This window comes from Hyposmocoma kahamanoa, unplaced genomic scaffold (genome assembly GCF_003589595.1).
Source record: "Hyposmocoma kahamanoa isolate Upper Pololo Valley unplaced genomic scaffold, ASM358959v1 185, whole genome shotgun sequence".
Lineage (NCBI taxonomy): Eukaryota > Metazoa > Arthropoda > Insecta > Lepidoptera > Cosmopterigidae > Hyposmocoma > Hyposmocoma kahamanoa.
In genome coordinates this window covers 3004545-3017975 of record NW_020653715.1, presented here as the reverse complement: position 1 = coordinate 3017975, position 13431 = coordinate 3004545, and the positions used below count along the sequence as shown (strand labels likewise).

The following is a 13431-nucleotide window of genomic DNA, read 5'->3' as shown; positions in this document are numbered from 1 at the left end:
CATAATGAGGTTACAAAGCTTATATTGACAGTTAATTACAAAACCTTAACGCCATTCATTCGAGTTATAGTGGATTGCGAAGAATCTCACACATCTGAATTGGTGTTAATAAAAAAAAAATGTTTTTTCCATAAAAATATTACAAAAACAAATACAAAAGACCGGGGATTTATGTATTGTTAGTTAATAAATAGTACTTTCCTCTTAATGCCATTGAAGTATATCAACGAGGGATTTGTACATTTTTTTAAATGATATTTGCAACGAACGATTTGTAATTATGTCCTCTGCAGAAAAATGTAAGATAAAAATAAAGACGTTGATTATAATATTTTTTCTTTCAAATTAAATATTTCCATCTCTTTCACAGGCCATTATACGTTCGAACTAATCTCGAATTCTCGTCAAGATTGAAACTGTATTACCTTATATTAACGTTGGATATTTAATGCACATCCATCCAAAAGCAGTCATACAAACATTCGTAGCGTACTGACATCCATCCGCTGTGAATCACCCTACAGGGATTTCCCAAAGCCAAATCACTGGATTTTTTTTGTCTAGAATTGTATGTGGAGAAACTAAAGGTCTACTTTTACTGTCCCTCATGTATCAGCCCTTCGCTAATATGCACGAATATCGTCTTGAACGTTTCTATTTCTTTGTTAATAATACCAAAAAGTAAATGATACCTGTAGACGCTTGATTATTATATTTTGTTTCTCTGTTATCCTTGGATAATTGAAGTAAAAGGTTCAGAGAAAATCTATTATTCTGCCGTCTGATTAGCAACTTAAACAGCTAGATACCAAATATCCACCTACAATTCTCATCTGTTCTATTATTTCACCTGCGCTATTCATTTATTAAAAATTTCTTCTCCTTATTGGAGGTACATTGAGAATTTAGTCTCTACACATGATAATCTTTGCTATAACGTTTACACTAAGTAATTTTAGACTCTGTCCATTGTATTAGGAACTTGTTTAGAATTATGCTACATTTGTCAGCACGCATAGTAACAAACGCGTGTGTGCCGCCAAATGCATGATGACCCTAATTAAGTATTAGTTAGCTTCTTCATTGACGTTAAATCTTTGTTACGTCACAATAAAAACAGTACGTAATGGTATGGAGTTAAGATTCATTTTACATGTGTAAAGACTGCAAGTTCATGTTTGCCCAAGTCAAAGCCGAACAATCGTCCAGCAATTGTTATTTGCGAACAAATATGAACCTTAACAATTGGAATTTAAAACTTAAATTACAAATAACACTCGTGATTATAATTCCTAAAAATAAGTCAAAGGACCCACTGTTCTAGAGCTACTGGGATTACTTGGCAGTGGACGTAAATGAATTGAGACAATCAATTTAGTGTTTACAAATCACTGTAAATACAGGTGTGGTACATTCCTACCCAGTAGCGGGTCTGAACAGCAGGTGAACGTTTATTCACCTGACATGCCATGTAAAGTTCGTTCGGGAATTATAACAACGAGTGTAGCATTCGGAGGGACCAACGCTCTAATACACCAAACTGTCAAAAATCACTTTCCAGACGAGAGTCAAATCTAAAGGAAGTTACGCCACCGAAATACGCATACGTAATTATGACATAGTGATCAGTTACAATACATCGCAAGAGCTGTATCTGTACGATGTATTTTCTTTGTCCTGTCAATAAAAAACAAAATTACGCGTACAGGCGACGCTCTAAGTTGCTGACCTAACTGTCTTTTGGTGCGAAGTAGATTTGTGTGAACGAAGGTGTTTAACAAACTTAACCTTTCACCTGTGAGGCGTAAAATCCATTTTGGTATGACTTTCTTATTGCCTCATCAGTGAATGAGTTTTAGGAAACTTTTTAGGCCAATTTGATATTTAATTACATTACGTAAATGTAATTAAAAAGTCGATTAGGGGGTCAGGTATCGTGGAGCACCGACTGTACGTAATTTTGCCGCGAAAATTCGATTAGATCGGTCTGCAAACTCTACACTTAAAATACCAACACAACTCACCTCACCTCCCGTAGAGTTCAAAACACAAGACTAAAAATTATATGGCGGCCATCTTTTTTTTTTATCTGAAATTTGTTCCATTTCCAGTTAAATCTGTTTAAGGTAACACCAGCCAATAGTTTCAGTGTACAAGCGAAATTCAGAAGATGACATAACGACAGTTTGTATATTAAAACGGGTTTCCATAGTTAATATAAATTATTGTTACTGAGAGAGCAGGTATCTCTTTTTGCGTGATTTACAAATTTCATAATAAAAACTTATACCAAAACAAAGTTTCTGGTAAAAAAGTACACCGTCCGTTGTCTTTATGATTGGTTTTAATGTTTAAATATTAGAAAGATACTGTTGCCGTGAACATATGTATAATCATAAAAAGTACACACATCAAAAGTGTCCAGGGTTCAAGCACGCTTTTTCCAATGACTGAAAATCGGGTTTTTTTTACACCAATGGTTTTTCCGATAATTTTCATAATTGTAGAATAAATAGATTTATATACATACGTTCGTTATATTTTAATAGGGTAATCAAATATTTATAAAAAAAATACCTTGATCCCTAGACATTTTTGTTGTGTGTATATCAGCTGTAATTTTTAGATTATACAGTAGTTTAATTTCCAAGATTCAAGATTCTTTCATCTTGAGAAATTACTGAATTCAATAGTTACATAAATGTAAAATTAAATTAATATTTATCCAGCTCAACAATATCTGGTAAAAGGCATGTGTATTTATGTGCAACGAATTTATTCTGAGCCTTGAAAACAACGGAGCGGTGTAAAATTACAGAAGCTACGTGGAGTGGGAATCCATGCAAGTCGGCGCTGCCCGGGCGGTTAACTGGGGGACAAAATGGTGACGTCAGAATTGTGGTTATAGAGGTTGTAGGCGTACTGATTTGTTTGAATTTGCATGTCTCCCGCGTTTGCTAATATTTTAGGGGCGCATATTATATTCTTCTCTAGTAAAGAACGTACTATGTTAGGTGGTTGACAGCAAACCATTGATAGGGTTGTTCGATCTCGCAAACAGCCTAGATATTGATAAAGGTAAAATAAGAATCTTAATTTATTTCACTTTAGGAAATGAAACTATTTTTCCGGATTTAAATCGCGTAATTTGTTTTTTCAAACAAACTGACGTGTCGGGCCCTTTACAGGTCCCATGGTCACGGTTGACTGAGGTGGTACAGTCTTCAACCAGTTATGTCTAATATTGATGCAAACCACCCTATTTTTTTTTTCACTATAGTTACAATAGTTACTAATCAAATACCTTATTGCGCGAGAGGCAATTGAAATTAAAAAACATCCTAATTTCAACAGGGAAGATGGTTTCTCCGTACCACCAGTTTGGGATCCAGTATTTCCTCTAATGAAAAATCCCAAACAGACATAAGACTGCAGTACTAATTAATATGTTTTAGTTTATTCTAATTTCTATTATTAATTAATAATAAATTGAACTTAATAAAAATTCATTCAATAAAGTAATTTGTAAAACTTAATGTAGCGTAAATTGGAATGTTTTCTTTGCAAAATTAAAATAAGGTATTCAATTAATAACTATTGAAACTATAGTGAAAAAAAAGGGTGGTTTGCATCAATATTAGACATAACTTTTGGTTGGTTGAAGACTGTAACACCTTAGTCAACCGTGACCATGGGACCTGTAAAGGGCCCAAAACGTCGGTTTGTTTGAAAAAACAAATATACGCGATTTAATTACGGAAAAATAGTTTCATTTCCTATGTGTAACAATCGCAAAAACCTAAGAACTCGTTATTTCACTTTTCCATACAAAATTGCACCATAGGCGTGTAAAACCTTTCTTCGAATTTGAAATTCTTTTCTATTAATGCCTATTTAGGTAAAGAATGTGTGCATTATTGAAGGTTATGATCATTTTATCATAACTTTAAATAATCCATCCTTAGAGGAGGGTTGACAATGATGATGAAAGCCTATTTGCGTTTCCAAAAGAAACCCGTTCAAAAGATTTGTTGTAAACTACCCAACAACCTGTACACAATAAATATAGTACGTGATTGCCATACCACAGTAATAGAACTCATGTGATTGGCCGTTTTGAATTTCCAACTGTACTAGCTAATGCATTTCAATGTTTTTTTTTAACTTGTCTTCTATAAGTAATTTCAGAATTTCATTAACAAATCAGTAACGCGAAATGAATGAATTACGAGATAATAAATAAGTGTAAAGTCCCACTTGTCATCAAGCATCTGCACTGACGCGTGCCGCGATAAGTGAGGAACCACGTTACATTTGGGCAATTCTCATATTAAATAATAATTCGTCATTCGAAAGTAAAATCGAGAACTTCAACTGCATTTAGAATCCAAATAAATGAACTTATCTCAAAATTCATTCATAGTCAAGACAAAATCACAATACTCAGAACAGAAAGGCATGGCAACACGCATGCTTTTGCGGAGGTGACAGTAGGCAGTATGTATGTATATAAGGATGTTCATTTTATCGACAGTTTTCCTCGTGATGGGCTAAAGCTGCGAAAAACAAGAGTTGCCAAATGCTAAAAAAAACCAATAGCGTATATGAAGATCTTTCTTATAGAACTAGACTTCTTAACTTCCAAATCGACTCTTCCTTGTCGACGTATTATTAAATAAACCTTTTACAGGTCCCATGGACACGGTTGACTGACATGGGACCTGTAAAGGGCCCGAAATGTCGGTTTGTTTGAAAAAATAAATATACGCGATTTAAATCCGGAAAACTAGTAGTTTAATTTCCTATGTGTATCAATCGTGAAAACCTAAACCTAACCTAATTTTGTCTGGATTACTACTACCATGTAGTGTCTAGACTAAATATACAATAAAAAATGAACTAAAAAGTTTTTTTTTATAGTGGGCATTAAAGAAACAAAAAGTTTTATAAATTTAGTTTTAGATAGATGATCAGCAGGGCTAAAGGTCGTATTGGCAGAATCATAATATGAAAAAAGAAAGCAGATCTTCTAAATTTCACTATGTGCTTGTAGCAGAGCTTCTTTGGGTTTAAACGTCAGCGCCACATGTGAGAAACTTAAGAGTGTCTTCACATAAGTTTCACATTGTTTTTGTTTCGTGCTGCGTCGTTGGACAATGTCCAGCAATATGTCAGGTTTAAGTGACCACAGTTATCGGTATAGAATGCAATAAGAGCTGAAAAAGACGTTGTCGATAAGTGTGGTGTGTACCTTACTCGATGACGCGACGTTTAGATTACTTCATATACGCTATCAATCACAATAACAAACAGGAAAACACACTCGAGTGAACCAATACACACTCATCTACCTTTGATGCGGTTTGCCCATCTTCATGTATCTCTGAAGTGGTAGAAAAACTCAAAATTAGGATAGTTAAGGGGTTTTGTAGTCGATTCTGTAATGCACTTTAAGAACTAAATGAACCGCCGCTTCTTATCGCTGAATATAATGATTTACAGGTCTCGCATCAGGTGGCGCTCGCTCTCTGCCTTTCAATCCATGGGGTTTACTACCGTTCTCCGTCCAACATCGGTCCGAAACAATTCGATACCTCCAACGAACACAACGCCAACTTAATTTTTGGACTAGTTCTGGTTTTATTTTGTTTGTCTCTTTGTTTTTTTCGTAATTTTGTTTTTTGTTTGTTTATTTTTAAATTTTTTATTGAATTGATATTCAATTATTTTTATGTGAAATTACTCCACTGGTTTGTTATAATTATTAATACATATGTAGATCGACACTCAGAAAAAATTCCTCCGATCCGGCCGGATTCGAACCGACGTATTCTAGCATACCGTGCCAGGCGCTATAACCAACTAAGCCACGGAACGAACAAGCGGATCTTACGAATTTTTCTATGTGGTTACGTCGTATCTTTGTATTTGGTTTTTCAACCATCTATGAGAATTCTATGGTATTTTGTCACCCAGTTAGATTCCTTTACAGCTACCAGCCCCGGCTAGAGATGTCGCTATTGATTGTATTAATTTTTTTTATTGAATTGGTATTCAATTATTTTGTTTATTTTTGTTCACAAAATTGGCATAGCATAATATTAGTAAATAAATATATAATATTAGTAAAAAATAAAGATGGCGTAGAGTTAATTGGAGGTACGAATTACTGTCAAATAAGTAACACTCGATTAAATTAAAAGATGCATGATGCGAGTAAAGGTTCATACTTCACATTGTCTCTTGATTTGGTCGGATATTACTCACTTGACAGAAATTGTTTCGGACGGATATCGGATGGGGTACGGGAGTAGACCCCATACCATGCACAGCCATGGTGTCTTATGGTAGAAATAGACAAGATGGTGGTATTCTCATGTACTAGTTGGCGTCAAAGTTTTAATGTAATATAAAATTGGTTTATTAAAGTGCGCTACTGAATAGACCCGAACTTTTATCACCTGTTAATGGGAGGAGTAGGCAATGAATGCCGGATGAATAAACATTTCTTTTTTATAAATTCCATACAAATTTCGGGGTCTTAATAACTAAGGTATTGGCGGTGAGTCGGCCGATATTCTTCAACGCTGCCATTATTTACATATACACTGTGGTAGATGTAACAGTTATATGGAAGACATTGTTTTTGTACACTTTGATTGCACATTTGCAAAACTTTATTGTTTTCATATTCTGGGGCCCTACGCTGGAAGCACGAAATCCGATGTTACGGCAGCTTTCCCACTACGTATGACCTATAGCCCTCGTAGCATGCCGAAGCGATAAAGCTATTATACCCACATTTAGCTGTGAAATTCGAGTGAAAAACATTTTAAAATTTTACACTCAATATCTAACATGGCGAGCACCGCAAGGTTACTGCCGATTTTAAAACATTTTGATAGTTTTGCACAATAGTTTTATCAACGTAAAAATTGAGCGCGACATATGAGATAAAAAGAAATTTAAAAAAATCAAAGAAATTGATACATACGTATAAATTATTGGAAAAAGGTGAGAACATTTTTAATACCATGAGAGTAATTAGAAATACACACATCAAAAAAAGTTTGCGATCAATAGCATAAGCTCCTATAATTCTTTAAATTTAACTTTATCAAGAAAAAATCTATGTTGTATGCTTTCTTTAAATAGGAATACCCTGTTTGAAATTAAAATATAAAACTATTTTTTATTATTTATTTTAAAAAATTGAGCCATTAATCATAATGTAATAGTGATAGAAATTTCATAGAAAGAAAAAGACTGTTTAATTAAACTTAAACAACAATTTAATATTGAAGGTGTGAATTCAATATAAAATAACTCCTCCCCTGGCTCGAATACATGCGAAGATCCTCCTGGGCATGCTGAGGATCAAGTTATCCAGCATTTCCTGGGGTAACCTATCCCATTCTTCAATAGCGGCTTCCCTGAGCTCTGGAACTGTCTGGGGACGTGGCTCACGGTTCCATACTGCTCGTTTAAGAGCATCCCACGCGTGCTCTATTGGGTTTAAGTCGGGCGAGCCGGCAGGCCAGTCTAATCGTGTGATATCGTATTCTTGAAGAGCAGCATTGACTCGTTGAGCTCGATGTGCGGGCGCATTATCATCGACCAGTACAAATTGGTGCCCATGGTTTACTCGGAATGGTCTGACGATATCATCAATAGCAACTGCTTTGTACATGTCTGCTGTCATGAAGCCCCGATACGGGATCAAAGGCGTTCTAGCTCCAATCATAATGCCACCCCAAAAGGACACCGATTTTCCGCCTTGCTGAACTGTTCCAGTGGCAGTTCTTTGTCTTTCACGGTCGCCTGGTCTTCTCCAGACACGGACACGTCGGTTATCTGGATGAGTGCTGATTCGGGATTCGTCAACGAAGAGACAGTTTTGCCAAATGTTTTCGTCCTCACCTTCTTCATTTTGCCGAAGTCTAGCCCACTGCAATCTTCGTTGTTGACGTTGCCGGGAATTGAGCGGAGCTCGCCAAGACCTCCGTGCTCGTAATCCAGTCTGGTGCAAGCAATTGCGAACGGTCTGCGTGCTAACTTCAAGCCCAGAGGCGGCCCTGACTTCTGCTTTTATTTTAGTGGCGTTGATTGTTGGATCACGGGCTGCCAGCAATCTAATATAGCGCTTTTGGGCAGCTGTCAAAACAGTTGGGCGACCGCTGCGGGGTCGGTCAGCTAAATTCCCCATTCCGTGATACTTCTGCAACGTAGCCACGACACAGGATTGGGATATAGCAAGTCTGCGTGCTATTACTCTCGTGGTGTATCCTTCTTCCCTCAAAGTTACTATTCTAGCTCGTAAAACCTCTGATAATCCTCTTGGCATTTTTTCAATCACAACTTTCCGCGAAAAATATCTTGAATCGCTTATAATTGACTAAATCAGATTTCTGAATGAGCGTAAGCTAGGACTGAAAGCCTTTTTATATGAAAAAACAATTGAACGGGGTCATTGTTTTATGTTCTAATTTATTTTTAAATAAAGAATCTAAAAAGAAGAAAAAATCATAATATAATCTACAGTAACAAAAAAGATTTCAGTTTTTCGAAGTGATCGCAAACTTTTTTTGATGTGTGTACGTAAATAATAACCAATATAAAGTAAAACATAAAAACTGAAAGTACTAGAAGCTTAATATTTTTTTTTTGTTTTTAATTAAACGAAGAAGATATATGCAATTTCATATCGTTATCCTTGTTCTTCAAAATGTATAACAACTGTTCAATACCAAATAAACGAAAGAATGAATGACTAGCACGGATCTTACAGATTCCCTATTCGCAATAAAAAATATTTAACAGTGGCAACCATAGCTTTAACAACTGAAATAAATATGTCACGGGAAGGTTTATGAAGGGTTTATCACACATTCCATGCCATGCTGTGGCAGATTGAGTTTCGATCGGGGTTAGAACTAAGAATGTATGACAACGCGATAAGACAGTTTCGAGCAGGGGGTCTACTCTCGATCTCCGTCCGACATCCGTCCGAAACAGTTACTGCCAAATAAGCAATACTTGACCAAATTAAAAGACACGTGATGCGAATGAAGCTTCATACTTGGTACTTATCTTTTAATTTTGTCGAATATTATTTATTTGATAGTAATAAAGTTTCGGACGGTTGTCAGACGTTGATCGAGAGTAGACCCCCAGACTCGTTTTGTCGTTGACGGACTTCGACTGGACTAATTAGTCCAGTAGGTCATCTATAGTGGGAAAACGGCCGTAACTACGGATTTCGTGCTTCGTGAGTAAGGCCCCTGTACATAAGGGTCACAACATACTAGCATACCAGGTTAACTTTTACGGTATGCCAGTATAATTGCAAAGTAAATGTTGCAGTTCTATTATACGCGTAGACGTGTCGGGGACCTCAGAGGCCATGTACATTTTTGAGTTACATAGCAAAAGTTAAAAAGTACAGTCAACAGAACGCTGGATTTTACATTTCGATTTGTAAATTCAACTCTATTATAAGGAACCATTTAAAGTATAAATGTAAGCGGGCTCTGTTAGCTGTACTGATTTAAACAGACGCTCTCGCAAACCGATAAATACGATACCAGCACTGGCACATAAAATCGACAATCCCGTATTGCTCGGTGTAGGTGTGTGCGTGTATGTACAATCGATTGCGCGTGTCGTGTGTGTCGGCCACTCACTTCTTTTTGTTTTTGGGCTGCGCCCGGGGCGGTGTGTTGGGCCGGCCCATGTTCAGGCCGGAGTACAGCTTGCGTTTGTCTGCTGGCTTTAGGATTTGGAAGGAGCACATTAGTGTCTCGTCCACTGACATAAGGGCACCTGGAAGTAACAACAGACACTCAATTAGCACGCACATCCATACATAGTCTTTTTTAAACTACAAGTTTGAATGTAAAAGTATTTTTTTTTATAATAACAAATGACGGGAAGAACAAGTCGTGCGCCTGGTGCCAAGCGACACGCCTATCCATAACAGATGCACAGCCACTCAGAGCTTTAAATTGCAAGGATCTTACGGGCATTACCACTGCGCCCGTCACACTGAGACATAAGTTGAGAAGTCCCATGTGCCTGTAATTTCGCAAGCACCCTTACCCTTCCAAACCGGAACGGAGTAATGCTTACATTATCGCTTGGCGACAGAATTGATAAGGTGGCAGTACTTCCGTGAACGAACTCTTTCAAAAGAAACTCTACTGCTACTATAGATTAGATTAGATACAAGGTATTCCAATAAAGGATTTTGATTTAGATACCTAGATAGATAATGTTCATTTTCTAAATATTAATCATTGAACAAACTTCGTGCATTTCGAAATATTTTCTTCATGTTTTATGTTATCGTGAAATTTCCGTAAATCACGACATTGCCAACTAATCGCGATAGAGAATAATAAAATTAGACAAAGTCCCTGTGATAACAGAACGATATCTTTCTACATGAGTTTTGTTAATAGTGCCCCTCCTTATCTACCTCTTGGTTAAACGTGAAGGGCACTATGACCTGTGCAAGCGAACCCGCACAGGGACCATCTAATTCAGGTCCTAGCCCCGAATCAGCACGTTTGCACGGACTTCATCCGGTTCTCTGTAAGGCTAGTGCCTTAGATGAGCCACCTCGGGTGCACGTACAGCACCCTCCCTATTTCCCAGATAGTTGCCGGTACTGGTGTTGCCGTCGAGCCCGTAGTCTCTCGGGTCCATAGACAGGGACGATCAACGAACCAATAGAACGATCAATGGAAAATAGATACTTAGGGATTATGAAGAATTTCGAAATAACGACGACCTCGGTGGCCCAAAGGTTTGCACTGCGGACGCTGTACGAGGCCTGAGAATGTAACAGCAGACTTACTTTCGCATTTATAATATTAGTATAGAAAATAGGTTCCCAAACTTTTTAGCTCACCGCCCACTTAGGCGATAAAAAAAATTTTAGCGTCCACCACCCAAAAACCACCACAAAAAATCATTGAAAACACGTGTTTTTTTTATATTAACTTAATAAAAAAATCACAAAGAAAAAGATATATTCAAGTTTTTTTTTCTAATGCGGTAGCATCCCCTGAACAATCATCAATAGCATCAACGCCCGCCAATTGCTTCCGAGACTTCTGCCCCCCTTAGGACTCTTCAGAGCCCACTGGCGGGCGGTAGCGACCACTTTGGGAAAACTATGGTACAGAAGTTTAGATTACTACCTATTCTTCTATGTATCAATAATAATAAACTAGTGGAGTATTTTCATATAAAACACATATGAATATCGTGGTAGTAAAATATCATGATATTCACAATAAAATAAATGATGATACAAATAGATTGTTTGGGGATGTCGTTTAAACGAATATGCTCCATTGTTATTATTGTACATACCCGCATTGTCAAACTCTCCGCAGTAGTTGGGCGCGGAGAAAAGCGTGACCAGCTGCCGCTTGGCGAAAAACTCGTAGCCGTCCTCGACGACCTGGTGCGCGCGGCATATCAGGTCGAACTCGTGTTTCGACAAAAATTTGCCTACCACCTGCAAACGAACAGACAAATTTCATTATTACTTTTTGTGTGACTAAAATATTCTTTTACTTGATCTCAAAGTAGATGATACCACAGTGTATACGCGTTAGGAGATCAACCGTTAAAATATGTGCCTTGTACCAGGGTTCGAATGAATCAAGATATTTTATGTGACAATCATTAGAGGAATATCCGATAATTACCCATACTGATTCATAGTTTTGCCTTTTTAATCTAATTTTCGAATAAAAATGACAAACAGTTGAAAATGAAAATTTTTTGGGGAAAACTATTACGCTCGCATCTCATGGCCCGTGATTTCAAACGGGCCGATTTGTACGGGCGGGCTCGCGTCACCGGCTAGCTCCATGCGGCCTTGGGCCGACTCTCACGGCGCGTATTCAGGTATGTGACCACAGATGTAATCAACTTCATGCAGTCGACGTCTCGGATAATTTAACAGCAGCATCGGATAATAATAGCAGTCGAAACCTACTTCATGCAGCAGAGATCGACTGCGTGCACTTTGATACGTGAAGTTGTTTTCAACATCATGCCGTCGAGGTCTCGGCTGCATGAAGTCGTTTTACGACTTCACGCATTAACTGCACACATGCAGTCAATCTGCTAGCAGCTTTAGACCGCGCGCGCTCTCGCGTCGTCGGATCCGAACAGGCCTCCACGGGCGAGCACCGGTGAAGCCCCCGGGCCTGGGGAAGCCGCCTTTAGAATTGCGTTTGAGATTAACATTTAACACGTTTGGATACGTTTTGGATCCAAACACAGGGCACGAGTTTGCTAGCGACACTACACACACTTATACACTTTGTTGTTCCAATTAATATTATAAATATCAAGTTATTATAGTAATAATTATCGTGACAATTATCACTTCCGAGCCGCGCTTTAAACTAACCAATTACCAAACTGAAATTGAAGGAAATTATATGAATATTTAAATTTTGTTGTGAAGAATATTTTAAGTGGACGCAGCCGTGCATTGAATTATCCTTTATAAGCTTCACACGAACACGATGCGGATTGCATTTACATCCCGTACTCCTGTATGTGGACCTCGGCAGTAGCTTTCCGTAGAAAGTAGATAGCTTTCGCTGTCGTAATAGCGACGACTGGTTAGAACTCTTGTGTTCTTAAAGCGCGGAGCTTTAAAGGTTAGGCAAAGAAAGCGTTCAAAAGCGATTTCTCTTTTTCCTCACAGTCCACCAACGAAGGCTGCACTTATTGAAGGGATATGAGGACAGACTAAGTTCATTTCAAATGTGCACCCTTCAACGTCGCCGTTGGATTGCCGTTCAAGTTTTTGTACATCGTTTGATTTCGGGGCAAATTGACTGCCCAGAACTTTTATCACAACTCCAGTTTTCTATTCCACGTCGCAACGCCAGACCAAGTAACTATCGTCTTTTTAAAATCAAAAAGTTCAGAACTAACGTTGGCTACAATGCTATTTTGAACCGAGTTTGCCGAGAGTACAATAATTCTCTTAAAATATGTAAACATAGATTAATTGACTTAGATTTGTTTTCCTTGTCACTAAATAAATATAAAACTTTATTGTATAAATGGTCAGACTAAAAATACCATAACTTCACAGTTTAATTTAGCATGTTTAGTTATTGATTTTGTTTTATCCATCAATTTGTCTGTAATGTAACATACAAAAAATGCTTTTGACACGAGCTTCTGATATGTGCATGCTGTATTTGCCTATTATTGGGTTTACACTCGAGTATTTTAAGTAATGTTATTGTTTGTTCATGTACAATAGTGTATTTCTGTTGGCAAATCTAATAAATAAATAAAATAAATAAAATAAAAATAAAGGTTCAGTCCCAAATCGATGATGAATGTTTGCCCATACAATACACCATTACATTAAAGCGAGAATATTGA

General features: G+C 37.3%; 1 protein-coding gene across 2 annotated transcripts in view; it reads right to left on the bottom strand.

The window, feature by feature from the left end:
* Positions 1–2239: 2239 nt before the first annotated feature.
* Positions 2240–13431, bottom strand: part of LOC113226272 (serine/threonine-protein phosphatase alpha-2 isoform) — a 74907-nt gene continuing 63715 nt past the window's right edge. The window contains exons 6-9 of one of the 2 annotated variants that reach the window (XM_026458836.1): positions 11380–11527; positions 9684–9822; positions 5352–5383; positions 2240–2869 (exon numbers count right to left, since the gene is read on the bottom strand). In XM_026458836.1, the coding sequence (XP_026314621.1) occupies positions 5374–5383; positions 9684–9822; positions 11380–11527 (297 nt within the window). In that variant the 3' untranslated portion in view covers positions 2240–2869; positions 5352–5373. The remainder of the gene's footprint in view (positions 2870–5351; positions 5384–9683; positions 9823–11379; positions 11528–13431) is intronic. The other variant, XM_026458837.1, reaches the window with a different exon arrangement.